The sequence below is a fragment of the Aquarana catesbeiana genome, linkage group LG04 (genome assembly GCF_042186555.1).
Source record: "Aquarana catesbeiana isolate 2022-GZ linkage group LG04, ASM4218655v1, whole genome shotgun sequence".
In the NCBI taxonomy this organism is placed as follows: domain Eukaryota; kingdom Metazoa; phylum Chordata; class Amphibia; order Anura; family Ranidae; genus Aquarana; species Aquarana catesbeiana.
Genome location: NC_133327.1, coordinates 685,041,103 through 685,064,767, shown reverse-complemented (window position 1 = coordinate 685,064,767; position 23,665 = coordinate 685,041,103). Strand labels below are relative to the sequence as shown.

Here is a 23,665-nt window from a genome sequence, read left to right as displayed (position 1 = left end):
CTTGCATGGGTTTCTTCAAGGTACTCCAGTTTCCTCCAAAAGATCTGTTGGTAGTTTAATTAGCCCAAGTATATGAGATAGGAACCTTAAGCTGGCCATAGACGGATCAAACCTTGGCCTGTTCATCAGGGACCCGCCAAGATTCAATCTATGGGCAGGTTGGTTGTACCCAAGTCGATCCATTGATAGACCAGGGTACAACCAGCCTGTTGGATTTCTTTTTTACATTTGATTATCACTGGCAGCTATAGCCACTAGCAGCAATTATGGTGTTCTGCTGGCCTGGAAAGCTCCTTCCTACCAGCAGAACACAATACCCTGTTTCCCCAAAAATAAGAGCTAGCGTGATTGTCGGTGATGGCTGCAATACAAGCCCTACCCCCCCCCCCCCCCCAAATAAGCCCTACCCTGTTTCCCCGAAAATAAGCCCTACCCTGAAAATAAGACCTACAAGGACTTTAACTAGGGCTTATTTGGGGGGTAGGGCTTATATTGCAGCCATCACCGACAATCACGCTAGGTCTTATTTTCGGGGAAACCGGGTAGCACTGTGGGAGCGATTTTCTTTCTAAGGCAGGACAGGACATGGCCTTGCCTTAGAGTGTAAGCTCCTCAAGGGAGGGGACTAATAAGAATATACAATATATAAAAAGCACTCTGTAAATTGACAGCACTCTATAAAATGCATGTAATAAATATTTAACCCCCAAAACACTTTCATATTGATTACAAAGAGTGCAAAAGTGGTGGAAAAAAAGAAAATTCTGAGAGGTTGGTTTTATTTTCAGATTTTTTATTGAAAAATATTAAAATAAATTACATTATTTTTTTACAAAGGAATATCAGATATTCACATACAGTGAGTCCAGTGGTGCACAGGACGCAATAAAACACAACTGTCACAACAAAATAAAAAAAAAAAAAAAAAAGGAAAAAAGGAAACACTGGGGAGCGGGTTCTCTATAAGGAACAGAAGGATTCCACAAATAAAAGTTTAGACTGACTGGAGTGCCAACATACAAGAAGTTCCGCCACCTCTCCCATCAGTGATCACATCTTTTCTAATAACTATTGCACACAACTTGGCATTTAGTATGGGCAAGGGGGGGGGTGGGGGGGGGGGCGGTTGAGGAGGACAAAAAATAAAATCCAAAAATCCATAAACTTGGGTATCTAGCAAGTGTTGCTGTTGTCGTCAGTTAAAGAGAGCCATGTGCCATAGCCATGGGTCATTCATGTGTCTTGCAGTGCATTGACAAAATGCTAACTACACCACAAAACACCTTCCATAGGACCAATGGTTATGGAAAATGCACTGCACAAAAAAGAAGGATGAGACATGATGGTAGTTTAAAAGGTAACTCAATTTTTGTGGGAAAAAAAAGGCGTATACAACCGCTACACAAACCATACTGTATTTTACTGTTGTACAAAAGGACCTTTCCTTTTCAAAATCGGCATCCACAGTAAAATCCAATAACCTGGAGGCCTTCTGTACCCCATTGGTGTACACAACACCCTCAGAAATGTCGTTCCTTGCTTGTGTGATTGGCTCATTGATTTTCCCAGAAGTCTGCACTAAAGATACAGATTTTAGGCATCCCCTGCAGCAGAATTTTAAGTTTTGGGTTAAATAATTCAAAAAGGGATGCTGACCCTGCAGCTTTTCCCATCAGAACACCAAGAGGACATCAGGCGATTATAAATGAACCAGACCCTCCCATTCAGAATCAATCTGCAAAGCACACGTTGAAACAAACCGCTATTACTTCAGAGCAACTAATGGTAGGAATCTTTAAAATTAATAAAAATATCTTTAAAAAAAAAAAATGGTAGGAATCTGCTACAAAGTTTATTGTTTTTTTTAAATCCTTGGTCTCCCAATTTTTCCCCTCAGCAAATGTGGCATCACTCTTTACGTCCACAGAAGCTACACCCAGAGCAATAGAGCTCAGTCTTTTCTCGGTTGATGTCACCAGAGTGCCATTTTATAAAAACCTAAAAAAAAAAAAAAAAAGGGTTTTCCATACTTCCAGAAGTGCAAACTATAGCGCCCCCCCCAACACGAATAATAATATCTTCAACCCGGAGCCCTCAAGATTTTTTAATTTTGGATTCCAGTTGTGGTCCCAACCCAGAAATCGTCTACAAAAGCACACAGAGTACTGGAAAATTCTCTTTGGATTATTACCCTGTAATATTGGGATTAGCAAATTGTACTCGTCAAGACTGGAGTGTTAAATGTGAGAAATAAATAACACGAGATATTTTCACCTGTCACATCTCTCAACTTCTACAAGGTCCCAAGGCTTGATCGTTGTGGTGGCACCGAAAATGGACCCATGAAGTCGTAACCCATGCCTTTTCAAAAATACCTACACAGACATTTAAAAGTTTATAGTATATAAAAATAGAATTAAAAAGAAAAAAAAAAAAAAAAAAAAAAATTAAAAATCAATGATTAGGACTTTTAGCTAAAAATTGATTTTGTTCACAGCAACTTGAGTATTTGCTTAGGTTTGTTTGAGCACATAATTAGGCGAACGATAACAGATTAAAGTCACAAGCCTCTGCAATCTCATCACCATCTAACCCATCAGTATTGAGGATATTAAAGTCTAGGAACAAAATGGTACAAACACTATTCTCTCTCACCCTGCTAAATATGAATGGGGCCTTGGCGTTGATCTCACTTGGGCAGCTTGCAAACAACATCCTAGATCAGAACATTAAGTGTGAGCTTGGTTGATGCCCATATTGGGATCTCCATCAGGTTGTTTGTTCTCTATGATGGATCACCCAAGGGGCACTGGTTTTGAAAACTTGGAAGACCAACAAAGGCAAAGGCTAGAACTTGTGTTAAGATAGAAAACTCTACATCCCATGGTAGACACTGCCCACATCGTGTACAAGGATGCCCACAGAACTGGTCCTTTCCACAATACAGAGTTGGTGGTCCCTAACTAGGAATGTGGCCCTGACATTGATTTTACTTGGGCAGCATGCTTACAAACGTAGATCAGAACATTAAGTGTGAGCCATGTTCAGCAGCTAACAGGATGAAGCCCACATTGAGTTTGCGGGCTATGATGAATCATCCAAAGGGCATCGTCATTTTAGAAGACCAACATCTTCTACCCTGGAACCATGGCAGAGGCTAGAATATCTGTTAAGCTAGCAAACCATACATCCCATGAAAGACACTGCCCACATGATGAACAAAAAGGTGCCAACAGGACTGGTTCTTTCCATAATACAGAATTAGTAGTCCCCAAATAGGAATGCAGTCCTAACATTAATTTTACTAGGGCAGCATGCAAACAACGTTCTAGCTCAGAACACAAAGTCTGAGCTTGGTTGAAGCCCATATTGAGATCTCCATAGGGTTGTTTGTTTTCTATGATGGATCACCCAAGGGGCAACGATTTTGACAATTTGGAGGACCAACATCTTCTACCCTGGAACCACGGTAAAGGCTAGAATATCTGTTCAGCTAGCAAACTTAACATCTTATGATAGACACGGTCCATCATCTACAAAGATGCCCAAAAGACTGGTCCATAATACAGCGTTAGTAGTCGCCAAACATTAAGGACAACAACTTCTGCCCTTCAACCACGACAAAGGCTAGAATATTTGTTCAGCTAGATATAAAAAAAAAAACAAAAAAACTCTACATCCCATGACGGACACTGCCCATCATGTACAAAGATGTCAACAGGACTGGTCCTCCTTTCCATAATAGAGTTATTAGTCCCCCAACTATGAATGTGGCCCTGACATTGATTTTACAACATTCTAGATCAGAACATTAAAGTTGAAGTTCAGTCTAAAGCTAACCAAGGCTAAACCTACTCCCAACCAAATTCTAAGCTTACTCTATCTACCCTGTAAAGAAACTATCTATATACACATATATAGACGTCATCTCCCAGGCATTTGCAGCTGTTGATGGCGATCTCTCCTCTACACAGAAGCCGCCACTGGAGAGATCATGTGACTGGACCAGAGAGGCTTCAGAATAGGCAAGTATATACAGATCCTTTCTTTTCAGGGTACGATGGAATAGGCTTAGAAGGTGGGTGGGACTAGGTTTAGCCTTAGTTTTTGACTCACTTTAAGTTTGAGCTTGGTTCAGCAGCTAGCTGGATGATGTCCACATGGAGATCTCTATAGAGCAGTTTGCTCTCTATAGAGTATAATGATAAAACATTGCCCATCCTGGGCTGTCCAACAGGACTGGCCCTTTCCAAAACACAGAGTTAGTAGTCCCTAACTATTCACATCTACCCAAATTCTTCTCAGGTTGTACAGTGATAGGTCATAATACAAAAAAAAAAGCTAAATTAAAAAAAACTTTCCAAAGTTTTTGCTTCTTCCTAAAAAACCTGGTTACTAATGGCATTAGCAGCAAATCATTTTGAATACATATTAAGCTCCCCACCAAAAATGTGGGCGATTTATACACAAAATGTTTTTACACAGCAAGAACCATCACATAATTAAAAAAAAAAAAAAAAAAGAGAACAGAACTGGATAAAAATATATTGACTATTGCCCCCAAAAACATCAAGATGCCTCAAACACCAGATGCTCCTGGCCTGGCTTTTGGCATGCTCCAATGTAGACAAGAGTTGGGGGGGGGGGGGGGGGTGGAAAAAGCCACTACTTAAAACGCAACAGCCTTGTAAGTTATCATATAAAAAGAGATGGAAAAAGTTGGCAAAGTAAAAGGGAAAAAATGGACAGGGAGTTGGCACAACCTTCCTTACTCTAAAAGCTTCTACCAGAACAATTGATCTACATGTATTGCTTCATCCCTGTCCAAGACACCTTTTTTTTTTTTAATAGACATTGATAGACCCCAAATAATCAATGCAAAAAGCCATCATGAAAGATCCCAACCTGGAGTGTATCTATTTCACACACTCCAATATTTTCCACTATTCCCAAGGGCTAGGAGGAACATCGTTTGGAGTGTCACATAAAAACATATTTGTTTAAAGAAATAAAAAAACACACGAATGGAATTGGTCTAAGGCTCCATTCACACTTGTACGACTCCAAAGTTGGTCCAACTTTGGAGTGCAACTTTGATACGACTTTAGCTTTGACCAGTGGACAACTGTTGCATTGCATAACATTCAGGTATGACCTTCATGCAACTTCTGAGGGTTAACTTTGAAGTCTATGGCCCTCAAGTTAAATGAAAGTCAGACCAAAAGTTGTACATGAACTACTTTGAAGTTGCTGCAACTTTAAGTTGCACATATATGAATGGTTATCATTAGAAAACATAGGAAAGGACTTTGATGTGAATGGGGCCTTAAACTATTACCAAATATAAAAACATAGCACAGAAATACACGTACAGGTTCAATGGATAGAAAGAGGAACAATTCTTCACCAAAAAATTAGGTCTGTCAAAATTAAAACCATTGATTTGGCCCTATGGCTGTGTAGTCGGAAGACTCTAAACAAACCTTTTTAGGTTTAAAACATACAGTACCAGTTGTGCAAAAAATAAAAAGACAAAAGAATGAGAGGCAATTTAAAAAAAAAAAAAAAAAAAAAAAGGGGCATTAAGCAAAGACGTACAAGCTGATCCAATGTGGAGGGCAAAAAATTACACATTTTCAGGCTACCTTGTGGATTTTTTCAGCAAAAGAGTGTAATTATTAATGTTTTTTGCAAAAGCAGTAAACTTAAAGAGAAGTATAGGCAAAACTTTTTTTCATTTTGAAGGGAGGATCATTTTTTTTTTGCCGCCATTTATGTCCCACGGGGGAGATTTCCTTTCACTTCCTGTCCCATATCCAAAAACAGGAAGCGAGAGGAAATCCCTGCATATTAAAAGGGAATCCCTTGGGGCCCCAGGTCACCAGAATTATTTCCCCTTTATTACTATTCTGCAGGCAACCCAAAATTTGGGCTTTTTTTTTCCTACTTTTGATGCTACAAAACAGGTCAAATAAATAGAGATAGTGAATCTCCCTAACGGGGGCACGGACCGCATTAAAAACAAGATAGTTTTTCTAATTGATCTTTGTCCAAAACTTTTTTATTCTTAAGTTTTGCCTTCAGTTATCCTTTAAGTTGACCATCCGCGCTCTCCTATTCTAGACAGCAGAGCAACAAACATGTCAATGGGCGTTAAAAGACAACCCAAGCCAGCTGACCTCAAGGGATGAATTGGTCAGACTGGTTGAGTAACTAGTGTGATTATTGCTATCCCAACATGATAAACCATTTAATGCCTGAAATCTTTTATCTTTGGAAGTTCTTTTGCCTATAGGCACTTGAGACTTGTCAAGCCTTCTGCATCTGTAATAAAGCAGCACCACTTAAATCAGCTTGTACTTGCATAGTAGTCATGTTAAATGGAGAGGGGTCTGGCAAAAATGGCTCATAGATATCATGCACTCATTAAGGGCATTAAACTCCCCAACATCAAAATGTTGAATATAATGTGGGCCAAAATGACCAGTTCTTGAAAACTGGAATGGTCTTCTAGAGTTTTCAGCTGACAGGTAATAGGGTGGCAAGACAAGACTATGGACTACTAATCAAGGCACACGATATTTCAAAAAACCTAAACCCCTCCTTGATGACCAAGCCCCTCAAAAAAATAAAAAAATAATTTGCTCTGCCACTCATTCATGACATGGACATCTCAGTACACATTTTGTCACAAGACAGTGCAACTAAAATACAATCTACATATATACAAGAGTCCACAGTTCTAATGAATTCAAGTATTTTCATAAAAGAAATGAAATGGACACAGAAGGCAGGGAGCAAAAATGTCACGTTTTGTCAAAGGCACAGATGTCATCTGAATTTGACATCAAGGTCTTCTGGCAAGACCTTCACTATACGTTGTCCAGTGTAGGAATGTACCAAACACTCAAAGTGTTATCATTTCCATGGCAGAATGTTCTTAACACTTGGTCCAACTTTTCTCTAAGAACATTTGATTTTACCAACCATTGCTTTAAAATATTTTTTTCCCAACTCCTAGTCAACAAGTCCCAAGATCTCATTAAATACTTAAAAATGTCCCAGGAAAAACCAGTGCAGCCACTTCACGTGTCTCCCGTGATATTGATTTTATTGTACTCGTTTAGAAGCTGTTCATACGGAACCGTTTCCTCCGTATCATTGCTGGAAAAAGACGACTCGTCTAGACAAGTAAACTCATCAAGTCTGGTGGGAGTCTCAGGGGGGTCATTATTTTCCTCTATGGAAGATTTCGATTTTTCCTCGTCCTCCAAAAAATCACATTCCTCCTCCACATTCACAAAAGTAATGTTGTTTTGGAAAATCAAAGGCTTGTAATCTTTGGTCTCCCAGGGTTCAGATTCCTCCTCGCTGATCCGGTCTAATTGGTTGATGAATATCGTGGCTTCCTTGTCCTGGAGAGGCCTCATACTGTTCGGTTTTGGAAGGCCGTTGGGGAAGGTAACCGCATCAAATCCAAGACTGTTGCGTTTATTGTACATCACCATCATCTCCTTCCTTTTGTTGGGCACGCTACCGGGAAGTTCACCGTTAAGGATTCTCTCTCTACCATTTTTCAAACCATTTTTGCCGATCTGCTTGATCAGATCGTTGTACGTTTCCTCCTTTTTGGTAAGGAAGCTTAGAATGTTTATATCCTTGGAACCTGCCATGGGGACCTGTTTGTTTTTCTTGGTACATGGGTCATTCTCAAAGGACCCTTTCCTTCTTTTCCGCCTCTTTTTAATGGCTTTGTGGACCTCCACAAACATGCTGACCTTCCAGTTTATGAACAGGGATAGCCAGGCAAGTCCAAGATAGATCCAAATCTCTACAAAATATCTGTACAGGACGCTATAAGTCACCTTTGGATTCACTCCTGAAAAGAAAAATCGAAAATAGAATTTTAGATTTGGATGTTGACCGACAATGAATTCATTACTTTGTGTGAAAAGTGTGAAAGGTCGTTTTCAGTCACAGGCGCACATCAGACTTGCAAAACACTATTTTGCAATTTTGGATTTTTAAAAGGAAGTCAAATTTTGGCAACTGTGCATTTTACGATGACATTGATACAAGAAGGACACTCATACTTGCAGGAGAGATACGTTAGCAAAATGAATACATTTTGGAAAGACTGAGAATCCAAAAAAAAAAAAAAAATTCGATGTATCGTAAATGTCATCATATTGAATACACATTTTGGCTGTCAGGATGTTTGGAACTTAATTACAGGTACTTCTATAGCGCCATCAATTTACATAGCACTTTACATCAGTGGTTCTCAACCCTGTCCTCAAGTACCCACAACAGGCCATGTTTTGGGAATTTCTCTTAAATAAACTAGCGGTCCAAAATACCAAGCCATTGACTCTGATTTAAAAGCACCTGTGCAAGATAAAAGGAAAACCTGCAAACATGGCCTGTTGGGACAGGGGAAAGAACAGGGTTGAGAATCACTCCTTTACATATTTACACTATATTGTCAAACGTATTGGGGCGCCTGCCTTTACTTGCACATGAGTATTAATGGCATCCCAGTCTTAGTCCGTAGGGTTCAATATTGAGTTGGCCCCACCCTTTGCAGCTATAACAGCTTCAACTCTTCTGGGAAGGCTGCCCACAAGGTTTAGGAGTGTGTCTATGGGAATGTTTGACCATTCTTCCAGAAGCGCATTTGTGAGTTCAGGCACCGGTGTTGGATGAGAAAGCCTGGCTCACAGTCTCCGCTCTAATTCATCCCAAAAGTATTTTATCAGGTTGAGGTCAGGACTCTGTGCAGGCAAGTCAAGTACCTCCATCCCAAACTCGCTCATCCATGTCTTTATGGACCTATGTATGGAACAGGAAGGAGCCACCCCCAAACTGTTCCCACAAAGTTGGGAGCATTAAATTGGCCAAAATGTCTTGGTATGCTGACACCTTAAGAGTTCCCTTCACTGGAACTAAGGGGCCAAGCCCAACCCCTGAAAAACGACCCCACACCATAATCCCCCCTCCACCAAATGATTTGGACCAGTGCACAAAGCAAGGTCCATAAACACATGGATAATGAAAGAGTTTGGGGTGGAGGTACTTGACTTGCCTGACCGCAACCCAATAGAACACCCTTGGGATGAATTAGAGCGGAGACTGCGAACCAGGCTCTCGTCCAACATCAGTGCCTGACCTCACAAATGAGCTTCTGGAAGAATGGTCAAACATTCCCATAAACACACTCCTAAACCTTGTGGATAGCCTTCCCAGAAGAGATGAAGCTGTTATAGCAGCATAATATGGAAACACCAAATACCTACAAATTTAATGTACTGAAAAAAACAACTAAAAACAAACTAACCTGCTACATAGTCCCCAAATCCAATGGTGGTGATGGTGATGAAAGAGAAGTAGAGGCCTTCGATATAGTCCCAGCCTTCAGTCTTCATGAAGATAAATGGAGGAATTACCAAGTGTACGAGGACACCCCAGACAATGAAAATTGCCGTACAGGTTATCTGAGCTTTTCTCTGAAAGACCAAGCAGAAGAGAAAATTACTTTCCGTAAACCAGATATTTATTAAAAATTCCCTTTAAAAACCCATAAATACATTTTTTTTTCTTTTTACAAAAATAGTACTCAATTGTGTAGAAGCCCAAAACAAAAACAATCCGCCCAGATGGACAGAGGTTGGAAACAGAAGATAAGAGGGTGCAGCAGGAGAGCAGATGGGCAGCAGGTGACTGGACTTGCATGAAATCCGGAGGAAACCGCACCATGTGTTCTACACATGACATATAGAGAAATAAAGTGTCGTCACCTGCTCTGCTTCCCATACATTCCCAAAACCTTGTTGCAGTTTCTCAGAAGTGATGTGTTATTCTACCTTTACACCATATAGGCTATTATTCTACCCCATGCACCACATGGACTAGGTTTATTCCACCAATGGGCCACGTGGACTAGGTTTAATCCCTCAATGGGCCACGTGGACTAGGTTTAATCCCTCAATGGGCCACGTGGACTAGGTTTAATCCCTCAATGGGCCACGTGGACTAGGTTTAATCCCTCAATGGGCCACGTGGACTAGGTTTAATCCCTCAATGGGCCACGTGGACTAGGTTTAATCCCTCAATGGGCCACGTGGACTAGGTTTAATCCCTCAATGGGCCACGTGGACTAGGTTTAATCCCTCAATAGGCCACGTGGACTAGGTTTAATCCCTCAATAGGCCACGTGGACTAGGTTTAATCCCCCATGGGCCACGTGGATTAGGTTTAATCCCCCATGGGCCACGTGGATTAGGTTTAATCCCCCATGGGCCACGTGGATTAGGTTTAATCCCCCATGGGCCACATGGACTAGGTTTAATCCCCCATGGGCCACATGGACTAGGTTTAATCCCCCATGGGCCACATGGACTAGGTTTAATCCCCCATGGGCCACATGGACTAGGTTTAATCCCCCATGGGCCACATGGACTAGGTTTAATCCCCCATGGGCCACATGGACTAGGTTTAATCCCCATGGGCCACATGGACTAGGTTTAATCCCCCATGGGCCACATGGACTAGGTTTAATCCCCCATGGGCCACATGGACTAGGTTTAATCCCCCATGGGTGTTAAGTAACCTTGTAGAACATTATCCAATATCATTGGCAATCGTCCGTACAAACTGTAATAAGCTATGGTAAGATATGATAAAAAAAATAAGGAGGGAAAAAGGGGGAAGGGGTAAATTCCAACAGAAACTTATTACAATATTATCCATAGTAGACCCCTTTCTAGTAGTGCTTTTCGAGGTGAGAGGTGATGGTCGCAGTAACCCTAGCACCCCTAATGGGAGCTGACTGTGCTGAGGCTTAGGCCATTCGTCCCACCAAGAAGATTGTTTCATAAAGTTTAATTGGGGCTATGGGAGGTGAGAACCCTGAACAACATAGGTGCAGGCACAGCAGCTATAGTGGCCTAAAGTGCGGTAGGGGTGTCTTGTCGGATGAAAGCATTGATGATAGATAGTATATCTTATGACAGTGAACTTATTACCAATGTGAAATATCAGGTGTCACTATAATCCGGTGTAAGCCTCATATGGATAATTAAAGACAAGGGTGGCGTTTTTAACCCCAGAACCTGTGGTTTCTTCCTTGTATTGAAGAGTGCAAATTGTTGCTATGTGGCCTATGTTGAATCCCCCATGGGCCACGTGGACTATGTTTAACCCCCCATGGGCCACGTGGACTATGTTTAACCCCCAATGGGCCACAGACTAGGTTTTATCCCCCATGCACCATGTAGACTACATTCTACCCCAACTATCACGTAGACAAATGTGCTATTATATTTTCTGTGTCAAACGTTAAATATTTTACAGGAGTGTGGGAGAGCTGGGACCCCCAAAAACTTGGGATTATTCCTAGAAAGGCAGGTTAATAGCAACTAGAGAATTTTACATGAAGGTCTGGTGTATGGTATACAGCTTATTGATTCTTACCAGCGTGACTCCTCTCTTGGTCAGGAATTGGCCCAGCCTTTTTGCTCGTCCTCCAAAAAACTTCCCCAGAGCACTGATCCAAGTCAGGCAAAGCGGCACCCCGAACAAGCCGTAGAATATACAGAAGAGGCGCCCAGGCGACGTCTTGGGAGCAATATTGCCATAACCTGAAAAGAACCAAAAAACAGAGAAAATTACAAAGACGCATACAAAAAAACCCCCCAAACAACAGTTCTAAACTGCTTCCTGAAAAAAAAATAACTTTATAGGGCATTACGATGGGGTTGAAAGAGCGGGAGTTATCACAACTGTATAATAAAAGGGTCAACCTGGGCAGGTAAGTTTTAATGCTGAACTCCAGGCAAACAGTAAATATACAGGTGGAAAACTATTTTAAAACGTCAAAGGATTTCTAATTCTGTTCAGCCGGTTTTGTGTTTCGGACACCCCTGACAGACAGCTGCACAGCAGGTCTAGGAGCTGCTGCAGGCAAGCAATACAGCCTGGTCCAAGATCAACCCAGCCTGCTGATTGGTACGCAACTGTCTAAAGCTGGCCATACACTGTTGGCACAATGGGTGGCCCTGTCCGCCCCCTTTTGCCATTCCAGTTAAGAGAAAAATCGAAAAGACCTGGGCGGAAAATTGTCTGCAACCAATCAGGTGCAGCTGCTGTTCAAGTATTCTGATGGGCACTGGTGTCAGCTATCAGAACACAAAAGTTGCAGTGGGAGATTCATCCATCCACCTTTAAATACAGTAGCATAAAGTAGCCAGAGTAAGATAGGATGTTCCTCATTCTGGAGAGATTTCCCCTTTTGCTTCTGGTTATGTCTCCAGGATGGGAGGGGGAGGGGGACGACGACTCAATAATAGGATTGCCTTTTTTTGTTTTAGAGATCATTTAAAAAGAGGGAAACGGAATGCTTTAGTATGCAGTATATAACCTACACACATACATGAAATGCATGAAAGGATTCACAGAGATCTACAGGCTAGCTAAAAAGACAGCACAGCAGAAGCAGCTTGCTGAAAGACTTTCCACTTTATATTCCCTTTACTAAAGTGGAACCAGAGGCAAAACTTTTTTTCCTAGCCATTTTGGATAGAATCAAGTCTGCTATACACTAGAGCTGCGCATCTTCACTGGTCTCACGATTCGATTAGGATTATCATGTCAGCGATTTGATTCGATTGCGCGATGCATCACGATTCCTGCCCATGGTTTTCATCAAAAACCCATCAGTGCAGCCCCACCAGTGCCTGGACCACACGCAGCCTCCGCACCAGTGCCTGGATCCCACGCAGCCTCCCCACCAGTGCCTGGATCCCACGCAGCCTCCCCACCAGTGCCTGGATCCCACGCAGCCTCCCCACCAGTGCCTGGATCCCACGCAGCCTCCCCACCAGTGCCTGGATCCCACGCAGCCTCCCCACCAGTGCCTGGATCCCACGCAGCCTCCCCACCAGTGCCTGGATCCCACGCAGCCTCCCCACCAGTGCCTGGATCCCACGCAGCCTCCCCACCAGTGCCTGGATCCCACGCAGCCCCACCAGTGCCTGGATCCCACGCAGCCCCACCAGTGCCTGGATCCCACGCAGCCCCACCAGTGCCTGGATCCCACGCAGCCCCACCAGTGCCTGGATCACAGAGAGCAGCGATCTCCCACTGTGTCACGAAGCTGGGATTTGAATATCCCAGCGGCCACTGTCAACAAAGTCCCACCCTCCTAGACCGGCTCTTATGATCGAAGCCACACCGATTCAACATTTCCTGGCATTGGATCAGTGTGCCATCTTTCATAGGAGCCAGTCTAGGAGGCGGAACTTTGTTACAGCGGCCGCAGAACATTTCAGATCCAAGCTCCGTGACCCAGCGGGAGATCGCCGCTCTGTGCAACATACACAAGGAGAGGAGGAGGGAGAGGAGGACTCTGACAGAGGCGCACCGGGATGACGTCATCGATGCATTTGCGATTCAGCCGCTCTCTGTATCGATGCAGAATCATTTAAGGCTGAACCACGATACGTCGATTTTCAACACCCCTGGCACACACCAAGTTTTTTCGTTCAACCCAGCAGGCTAAATGGGGAACAGAAAAAAAAAAAAAAAAACGTACAGATCACCATACTAACACATCTGATGTTAGTGCGCTGATCTCCCCTGCTGAGCTATTGTGTTCTGACAGGGGAACATTGGCTGGCTGCGAGTGCTGATCGGATGCTGGTTTTCCAGCACGTTTAGTCGCTAGGAGCCGGCTTCTGTCAGACAAGGAGCTGTACACGCAAGCCGAGAGTCAGCCGGTTACTGGCAAAACAATCATTTTCAGACGATTTTAGGCCCACATGTACCCAGTATTAATGAGGGTGTAACCCCCCCCCCCCCCCCCCCCATTTGATTTTTTGCCATCTGTATCCTATTTGGGGGGGGGGGGGGTATTTCCTTTCACTTCCTGTCCCATAGCCAAAACAGTAAGTGAGAGGAAATCTCTGGTTGTCACCAGAACCAGTGCCCCCCCCCCCCCCCCCCCCACCACCACCACCACCATTTGATGATTTCCCACAATTTCTGTTCTGGGGACAACTCAAAAGTTTGAAAATTTTCTTTTTAATTTCACCCTTAGCGAGAATGGTCACCAAAACAAAAGGGCCAATATTGATAATGGGGATACAGACAACAATAACATGATCTTAAGAAAAAATAAATTTTTTGGTTATCCTTAAGGTTGGCCATACACCAGTAAAATTTGATTCAAAAATTTTAAAAGGAACTGGATGCAAATATTTTCTCAAAACGAAATGAAATTCTAACCATGAAATGTCCCCCCCCCCCCCCCCGATGGAAAAAAATTATATTTATTGTAATGCGAATTTTCTAGGCACAAAAAAAAAAAAAAAATCCTTTCAATACTTCTGGGATTCCATTCAAGTAGAAGCCTGGATGGAATCTTAAGAGCCTTCAACAAAACTCATCGACTCAGGGATGGCAAGATTGAATGTGCCGATCAATGAAGTTTCAGAATTTTCATATGAGCGTTCAAAATATTTCTACTGGTGTTTGGAAAGGTTTGGTTTCAAGGTCAGGTTGTTTCTCACACTTACCGATTGTTGTGATGACGGTCGCTGCAAAGATAACCGCGTTGGCCCAGTTCCAGTTATTGAAGGTAGCGTTCCCGGTAATGGTCACCCCCTGACCGGCAGCATTGGATACGGTCTGCGGATGAAAGCAGAAAGGAATCATTTCATATGGTCCTTGAACTTTCTGTTCTCTTTGTTTCTCGCACTGATGTTATCTACAAATGGGCTGGTCTTTATGTACAGATTACATCAGAAGAAAAGATTTGGAACAATGATACAGGGATTGGGAAGGTCCGTTTTTTGTTTTTTTTATAGATATTTCAAAAAGGTATGACATCATGAAACCAACATGAGAGAAACTGCCATTAAACAAAAATTTCAAAAAAAAAAAAGTTAGAATTTGTTTTTTTTGCCACCAATGATAGGAGTACTATCACAAGTCCAATTAGAATATTCCCAACACACACGTTCCTGAAGTTAGAAGTATATATCGACTGGTTGTGCAGCGACTAACCATCTGAAAAAAGCGAAGACATTCAAGGCAAGAAGGTGGTCACCAGCAGACCAAGGATCTCCAGCGATCACATCATGCCTGATGAACGGGTGCTGGAAGGCTCCGAGACCTTGCTATCGTAACCATGATGAGATCGCTGAATAAAAGCTTTGAACCCATTCTGGAGATCCCTGGTGTGCTGGTGACATACTTCTTGCCATGACCATCACAAGTACACGTTTCCTTAGTTGGCTGCAGCCAGTCATAAATGATCCCTTATAAAAAAGGAAAAAAACTAACATATAAATGCTACAAACCTATTGGAGATCGAGATATGAAAGCACTTTCTGGAGGAGTGGATCTTGGCTCTGGCCCTTCCCAATTGGCTTTTAACCTCTTGCCGCCCATGTTGTTGAAAAAGGAGGGTGGGCTTTAATGCCCACACGCCGCATATATCTGCATCCATGGATGGCCAAACAGTACAGTGACCAAGCTTCTGGTCTCTAGTTGGGATCAGGAGCCAGCAGGTTGGGCTTCCAATAATGTGACCACTGTGAGACAGCCAATCACAGTGGTCACCTGATCGGGCAGGCCTTCCCACCCTCTGGGCATTAAAAACCCAGAGACGCAGGGGCTGGAGAGCAAGGGTTTACTGTAATGGGCAACCTCAATGACCAATAGGGATGCTTGGGAGGCTGGTGGAGGTGAGCCCCAACTTTATCTTTTTTTTTTTTTTTTTTTTTTTTTAAAAAGGAAATCTTGGCTTTGTCCCCTCCCATTTCCCAAGCTTGACTTTTAAAGAAAAGTCGAGATTTGCGTATAAATTTAGCTGCCTGAATACCAGGGTCTAATGATTGTTCAGACAGTTTGATTTTTTGAAATATTTATTACAGGTACTTATATAGTGGTATCAATTTACGCAGCATTACACACACACACACAGAATCATTAAATATATAAATATATATATATATATATATATATATATATATATATATATATCTCTCTATCTATCTCTCAAAAGGTTACGTAAGTTACGTATAAACAGAATTAAAAAAAAAAAAAAAAAAATAGATATATATATATTAAAAAATAAATAAAAAAATAGATATATATCTATATATATATTAAAAAATAAATAAAAGATAATAGATATGTATCTATATATATTAAAAAAATAATAAATATATATATATATATATAATCTGTGTATAATAATAATAATAATAATAAATTTTTATTTTATACAGCATTTTTTATATAATTTTTTTTTCTTTATTCTGTTTTAAGTCCCCACCCTCAAGGAGCTTACAATCCAAGGTCCCCAACTCACATTCATATACATACTAGGGCCAATTTAGGCAGGAGCCAATTAACCTACCAGCAGGTCTTTGGAACCAACGCCCCTAGTGGTACTAGGTGGAAGTGCCAATCACTGTGCTGCCAAATTATTTTTAGATGTTTTATTGGAATTGCTCCAGTTTAGAACAGGTAAGGGTCATGTTTCCAGCATTGTATTTGCATATTTATGCAAGAACCGTCTACACCCAGTTTCACATCATCAGTCATTCAATAATGTTCCGCATCACATTAAAGATGACGGCGCCGCATGTCGTGCATAAAAGCGTTCGTTTCACAAGCGACAAATTGCGTAACTCTTTTTTTGGAGTTTATGTTCTGGCACAGCCCGTCCTGCACACCACTCCGCTGTGATTGAATCTTAAATTGCAGATTAGATCCTATGGGAGCAGGGAACTCCGCTCATAAACATGTGACTGGGCTGCAAAGCTGACGGTCGTCTGCATCTTTCATGTAAAACCTTTATCCCAAAAAAAAAAAAAAAATGAAAAAAAAAAATATATAGTTTTCTGTAACTGCTTATAGAAGTGTGAGCTGAAGTTTGGCTTCAATGTTAGTGTATTTAAATCCGCTAGTACATCTAACACTCCTCTGACCCCAGACTGACAATGCTGCTGTCCAAAATGTGCCCCCTGTGCTCCTTCATCCAGAGTGGGGGCGCTCTAATACAGGTGGTGTGCTACTGGCTAGATCGCCCGGTGAAACCGGGTGGGGGTGGGGGCTTGGGGGTGACTTAAAGAAAACGAATGCACCACATCTAATGATTATTAAGCTGCAATATATGACCATTTATCGTTTTGAGTCTAATATCGCTTTAAAAGCCTATTTTGTTTGCTGGCCCTTAAAAACATTCTGGGTGCCAACAACTTGTATTTTTAAAGAAAGAAAAATATTCAAGCGTTCTTTTCTGTAAGGAGGAGCCCAGAGGGAGGAAAGGAGGACAGTCTGCCATTTTTTCTCCCCCCCCATCTGGTAGAGATAATGGAGCGGAGAGGAACAGAGGACAGGAAGGGGCCCCGGCTATCTGCGTTGTACCATTTGGTGTTCGGCTCCTCTGTACTTGGCAGGAGCACAGCCTTCCCCGATATCTGTGGATGTCCATCACATGGGGGAGGACGACAAGAACAGATATTCGAGAAGAAAAGTGCCAAAAACCCCGCGCTAATCGCTGCCGCTCCCAACCAAGGGCGGAACACAAGGTGCTTTCATCTGTGCGAATGTGTTACTTGGAAGAGCCTGAAGAGCCGAGGCTTCCGAGAGATGACAGCCATGTACAGCGCATGGAGGAGACCCAAATACAAAAAATTAGAAGCTTCTAGTTGCAGAACCAATTTAGATATCTGGAGAGGAATCCTAAACCACACAACCTGAACCTTTTTCTGCCTGTGCCCAGGGCCAGGACAAGGGGTGGGCAGGAGGGGCGGCTGCCCCGGGCACTGTGGTATCATGGGAGGTGGGGGCACCACAAGGAGATTGAGGAGAGGGGATTGGTTTTGAGAAGGGAAACTTGGGTGTGCTAGGAGTGGTAATTTGGGGGGGGGGGGGGCTGTGCTATAAAAGTAAAACTGTAGAGGGGATTTGCACCAGTAGGGATGATTGAGGGGTATTTGTGCTAAGAGGGTGAAGTGTGTGTGTAATTATTGCTAGGTTGAGGATTGGGGGTGGGGGGGATTATTGCTAGATTGGGGGGGGGGGGGATAGAGGATTAGTGCTTGAAGGGGGTATTTGAAGGGTAGAGGTTTTGTGCTAGGAGGGGATTTGGCATTCAGAGTGCTTTTAAAAAAAAAAAAAAAAAAAAAAAAAAAAAAAAAAAAGTGTCCAATGCCACATTTTGGAGCAAGCGTAAGGGCCCCTCACACTTGAGCTACCTGAATGTCGCGTGATTTTGATGCGACTTTAAACAATACATGTGTAAACGTGATTTCTATGGACCTCAAATCGCATCAAAGTCTGACCAAAGTGATACAGGGACTACTTTGAAGTCGCTGAGACTTGAAGTCGCACAGATATGAACGGTACTCGTTGGAAAACATGGCGGAACGACTTGTCATGCGGCTTTGCAGCCCCAAGTCGCAGAAGTGTCAAAGGGGCCTAAACAAGTCCTCATACAATAGCAGTGCACTGAAGTTAAATAATATTGAACAAAAATTGATACATTGTACTGACTGCAGTTGTCAGGAGCAGATAATTACAATGTATCTTTAACCTATGGAAAAAAACAAAAAAAACACAACAAATGAGCTTCTCTTATTTGCTCCCCATTTGTCCATTAAATAATCCATTGAAAGCGATTTTTTGACAAGCACAAAAATATCTGTTAATCTTGCCAGAAAAGTTACAAGCTGATAACTTTCTGCGCTACGTTTTTTTTCCCCATTACATTGTCAGTTCTTCGCATGGACTACAAAACCTAGTCTCTTTTTTTTTTTTTTTTAATTATTTATAGAGATAATGAATAAGAGAGGTGTCCTGAAGTCCTCCCCCATATTTATAAAGCAGTAAATGTGACTTACTAAACATTACCTGGTGGTGAATCAATCACGGCACCCTTTAAATATGTGTTACTTCTGTACTTCAGTAATGACAATATTATTGCTGAATTCATAAACCCCATTATTATTATTATTATTAGTGTGAAGAAGGCCCTGCACTGTAACCATCGATGACTCCTGGTAGTCATTATGGGTCAAAGTCATGACTGACACATACAAGTTCCTATAGGTTTTAATAATCATCATCATTGTATAATATATATATATATAGGATAGAGGTGCAAAAATAAACAAACAATAAAAATATATATAATAATTTATGTATGATTATTTGTGTTTTATTTTTTAATATCATTTTTTTAAAATAACAAATAAAAATCATCATCAATAATAGCAGCGCTGCAAGTATTAATTCTCAGGTCTATGGTGTATTTATACTTATTGCACGCAGCTACACCTTTTATTTTGTTAGCGCTGACCTATTTTTATTTTATCCTACCGGTATAGAGGTTTTATGGTCGGATTTTGTCACTTTTACAAAGTTACTCTTGATGCACGTGATGTTATGGCACTAAAAGGTTACTGACCCCATTTCACCCAAAATTATAGGGAGCCGTCTCCTTCCATGGGATAAACATGTCCTAATAGTTGCATGTGCTAAGATCATCGTATTGTAGAACGTTAGCTGAGGACATTCGGCACAGCCCCTCCCACTGCCTTCAATGAAACTGTCTGAGCCTTCCATAGGTTTCAACAGATAGGAGAAGCATTCAGACTCACCCAAAGTGGCCACACAAGAAGCACAGCAGACAGTTTCAACATATGAGCAAAGTATAGGAGGTGCAAAATAAACAAAATTATATTATAATTTATTTAAAATTATTTGTGTTATTTTTTTTTTTCTTAAAAAAAAAAAAAAAAAAAAAAAAAAAGTGTGTGTGTGTGTGTATGTGTATATATGTGTGTATATGTGTGTATACACACATATATACACATACACACACTTTTTTTTTAAGAAAAAAAAAAATAACACAAATAATTTTAAATAAATTATAATATAATTTTGTTTATTTTGCACCTCCTATACTTTGCTCATATGTTGAAACTGTCTGCTGTGCTTCTTGTGTGGCCACTTTGGGTGAGTCTGAATGCTTCAACATATGAGATTGCAAAGTATAGGATAGAGGTGCAAAAATAAACAAACAATAAAAATATATATAATAATTTATGTATGATTATTTGTGTTTTATTTTTTAATATCATTTTTTTAAAATAACAAATAAAAAATATCATAAAAATACAAATTAAAAAAAAAAACTGATGAGCTAGAATCCCATTGCCACATCCTGAGCCTGGTGTTTTCACTCTCAGGTACACTATAGATAGATGCATCCAGAAAGGGGAATAGTTAAGTACAATCACTGTGAAGCATTATATAGTAGGAAGCAGAGCCTGCCTATGTAATTTACAAATACGGCCGCTCTCATGTAAAATGAAAAAAAAAAACAAAAAAAAAAAAAAAAACAAATACTATTACATAACCTGCAGATCATCACACAAGTCCAGTAAGAGCACGTGTGGTCCCACACAATGACCTTCCGGCATTTTCCAGCACTTGACACAAATCTCTTGGGGCCTCTGGAAAAAAAAAAAAAAAAAAAAAAAAGTGTGGGGGGGGGGGGGGGGGGGGCGTTGAGAGAAGAGGGGTTTAATGGCCCTGCTTTTCATTTCCTCTCCATCCAAATTCAGGGACTGGAAAAGCAATTTATACTGCTCATGGAAAAAAAAAAAAAAAAATGTCCAGATGTGGAAGAAGGTCTCTGGGGGTTGGAGCAGTGAGGACGCACTTGAAAGATAGTGATCACTATCTGCAGATTCCAGGGACTGGTACAGTAAAAATGTGAATTTCTGACGTCGCTCTGCCCCTGTGTGTAGATTTATACCTTTACAGGATAAAAAAAAAGGGGAGAAGGGGGCGTTCCCCTTTATACTTTTTTTGTTGCATAATTGTGTCCAATGCAGGCAATGCATACCCTGAACACCGATTGATATTTCCCCATGTATGGCTATACACATATTAGCCCAATGGTCCATCTCTTCTTACTTGGTCTCCTCATTTCCATGCCTACAGCCTCCTCTTTGAAGGACACCCCCCCAATCACTTCTCACACCTACACTGATACTAGACCACTCCCCCCAAGGTAAATCCCATTGAAGGAGATAGATAGATAGATAGATAGATAGATAGATAGATAGATAGATAGATAGATAGATAGATAGATAGATAGATAGATAGATAGATAGATAGTTCTATCTCTATCTATCTAAAATATATCCAAAAGTATTGGGACGCCTGCCTTTACACACATGAACTTTGCTGACATCCCAGTCTTAGTCCGTAGGGTTCAATATTGAGTTGGCCCCACCCTTTACAGCTATAACAGCTTCAACTCTTCTGGGAAGGCTGTCCACAAGGTTTAGGAGTGTGTCTATGGGAATGTTTGACCATTCTTCCAGGAGAGGAAAGGGTGAGGTCAGGCACTGATGTTGGATGAGAAGGCCTGGCTCACAGTCTCTGCTCCAATTCATCCCAAAGGTGTTCTATCGGGTTGAGGTCAGGACTCTGTGCAGGCCAGTCAAGTTCCTCTACCGCAAACTCGCTCATCCATGTCTTTATGGACCTTGCTTTGTGCACTGGTCCAATCATTTGGTGGAGGGGGGATTATAGTGCGTTTTTTTTTTTTTTTCAGGGGTTGGGCTTGGCTCCTTATTTCCAGTGAATGGAACTCTTAAGGCGTCAGCATACCAAGACATTTTGGACAATTTCATGCTCCCAACTTTGTGGGAACAGTTTGGGGACGGACCCTTCCTGTTCCAACATGACTGCCCACCAGTGCACAAAGCAAGGTCCATAAAGAACATGGATGGGCGAGTTTGGGGAGGAGGAACTTGACTGTGCACCAGTGTACATTAAACCCCTTCCATGGATATTTACCAAACTAGGGAATAAATGAAGTTTGTTGCTCAGGTTTATTACACTTTAACTGGCTCTGCATTTCCAGAACTGTCTTCCCACCTCTAAAAAGGTATTTGGATAGGAATGAAAATGACTGGAACCCCCCCTCAGGCTCTGCATAGGAGATGTGCAGAAACATGAATCTGAAGATCTGCGGTTTCCAGTCACAAGGATGGAGAGAAAAAAAAAAAAAAAACAAAACACTGAAAACCCGACAACTCCAGGAGAACACAATGCATGAAGAATGTAAATCACCCCGAAGGCGGTACAGGGCGGCGTGGGGCCTCAATGTGACCGATGGAGGAACGTGCTGTACACCTGATCCAGAAATAGAAGCAACGATAACCTGCAAAAGAACAAGCTTGTAAATAAGATAATCAGGACCTATATGATGTAAGAAGTGAACAGGGAGGGACTGCCATAAGGTGTGCAGAGCAGGGAGACAGAGGACACACGTGTGTGTGTGTGTGTGTGTGTGTGTGTGTGTGGGGGGGGGGGGGGGGGGGTGTGCAGAGCAGAAAGCCTGGGGTGAGGATGGGGCAAGGCATGCAGAGGAGGGAGTCTAGGAACCAGGGAAGGAGGGGGGGGGGTTAGAAATTAAATAGGTGTGCAAAGCAGGGGGCCCAGGGGCAAGGATGGGGAGAAGGTTGAGGGAAGGCATAAGGTGTGCAGAGCAAGGAGTCCAAGGACGAGGCTGAGGGAAGGCACAAGGTGTGCAGAGCAGAGAGTCTTAAAAAAGGAGGGGGGGAAACTTAAGATGTGCAGAGCAGGGAGTCTGGGGACAAGGATGAGGAAAGGCATAATTTGTGCAGAGCAGGGAGTCTGGGGATTGGCGGGGCAGGATTTAAGATGTGCAGAGTAGGGAGTCCAAAGACAGGGGAAGGCATAAGGTGTGCAGAACAGGGAGTCAGTCCAGGGTCAAGAATTATTAAGGGAACAGAGCCTGGGGACAAGGATGGGGGTGGCAGAATGTGTGCAGAGCAGGAGTCTGGGGGGGGGGGGGGGCAAGGACGGGGAATCATAAGGTGTGCAGAAGGGAGTCTGGGGACAAGGACGGGGAATCACAAGGTGTGCAGAACGGAGTCTGGGGACAAGGGCGGGGAATCACAAGGTGTGCAGAACGGAGTCTGAGGACAAGGGCGGGGAATCACAAGGTGTGCAGAACGGAGTCTGGGGACAAGGACGGGGAATCACAAGGTGTGCAGAACGGAGTCTGAGGACAAGGACGGGGAATCACAAGGTGTGCAGAACGGAGTCTGGGGACAAGGACGGGGAATCACAAGGTGTGCAGAACGGAGTCTGGGGACAAGGACGGGGAATCACAAGGTGTGCAGAACGGAGTCTGGGGACAAGGTGCAGGGATTAGAAGAATAAGGACAGGACTCTGCAGTGGCTCCCTTCATTAGATCCAGTATGCTGAGTGAGTGTTGTCACCTTAAGACTAGTAGTGCGTTACTGGCAGGATCATCAAAATAATAATAATAATAATAATAATAATAATAATAATAATAATATTATTATTATTATTAATAATAAGCCTGAAAAGAAAAAAAACAAATGCAACCCCCACATCCAAGAACTGAAACCTGCAATACATGACACTGTTGTTCCTGTAATCAGACACGCCTAATGTCAGCATTAGAGGTCATTGCATAGAGATCTCTTCATCCCAGTTGCTGGGGAATTCTGGGAGATAAAAGGCTTTTTGCAGACAACATACAGGAGCCACGTGTGTCTGCAGGTCATCTGATAACAA

At 42.2% G+C, this 23,665-nt stretch overlaps 1 protein-coding gene across 1 annotated transcript in view; it reads right to left on the bottom strand.

The window, feature by feature from the left end:
* Positions 1-776: 776 nt before the first annotated feature.
* Positions 777-23,665, bottom strand: part of KCNK5 (potassium two pore domain channel subfamily K member 5) — a 61,289-nt gene continuing 38,400 nt past the window's right edge. The window contains exons 2-5 of the mRNA XM_073628755.1: positions 14,574-14,685; positions 11,473-11,639; positions 9,338-9,506; positions 777-7,879 (exon numbers count right to left, since the gene is read on the bottom strand). Of these exons, the coding sequence (XP_073484856.1) occupies positions 7,086-7,879; positions 9,338-9,506; positions 11,473-11,639; positions 14,574-14,685 (1,242 nt within the window). The 3' untranslated portion in view covers positions 777-7,085. The remainder of the gene's footprint in view (positions 7,880-9,337; positions 9,507-11,472; positions 11,640-14,573; positions 14,686-23,665) is intronic.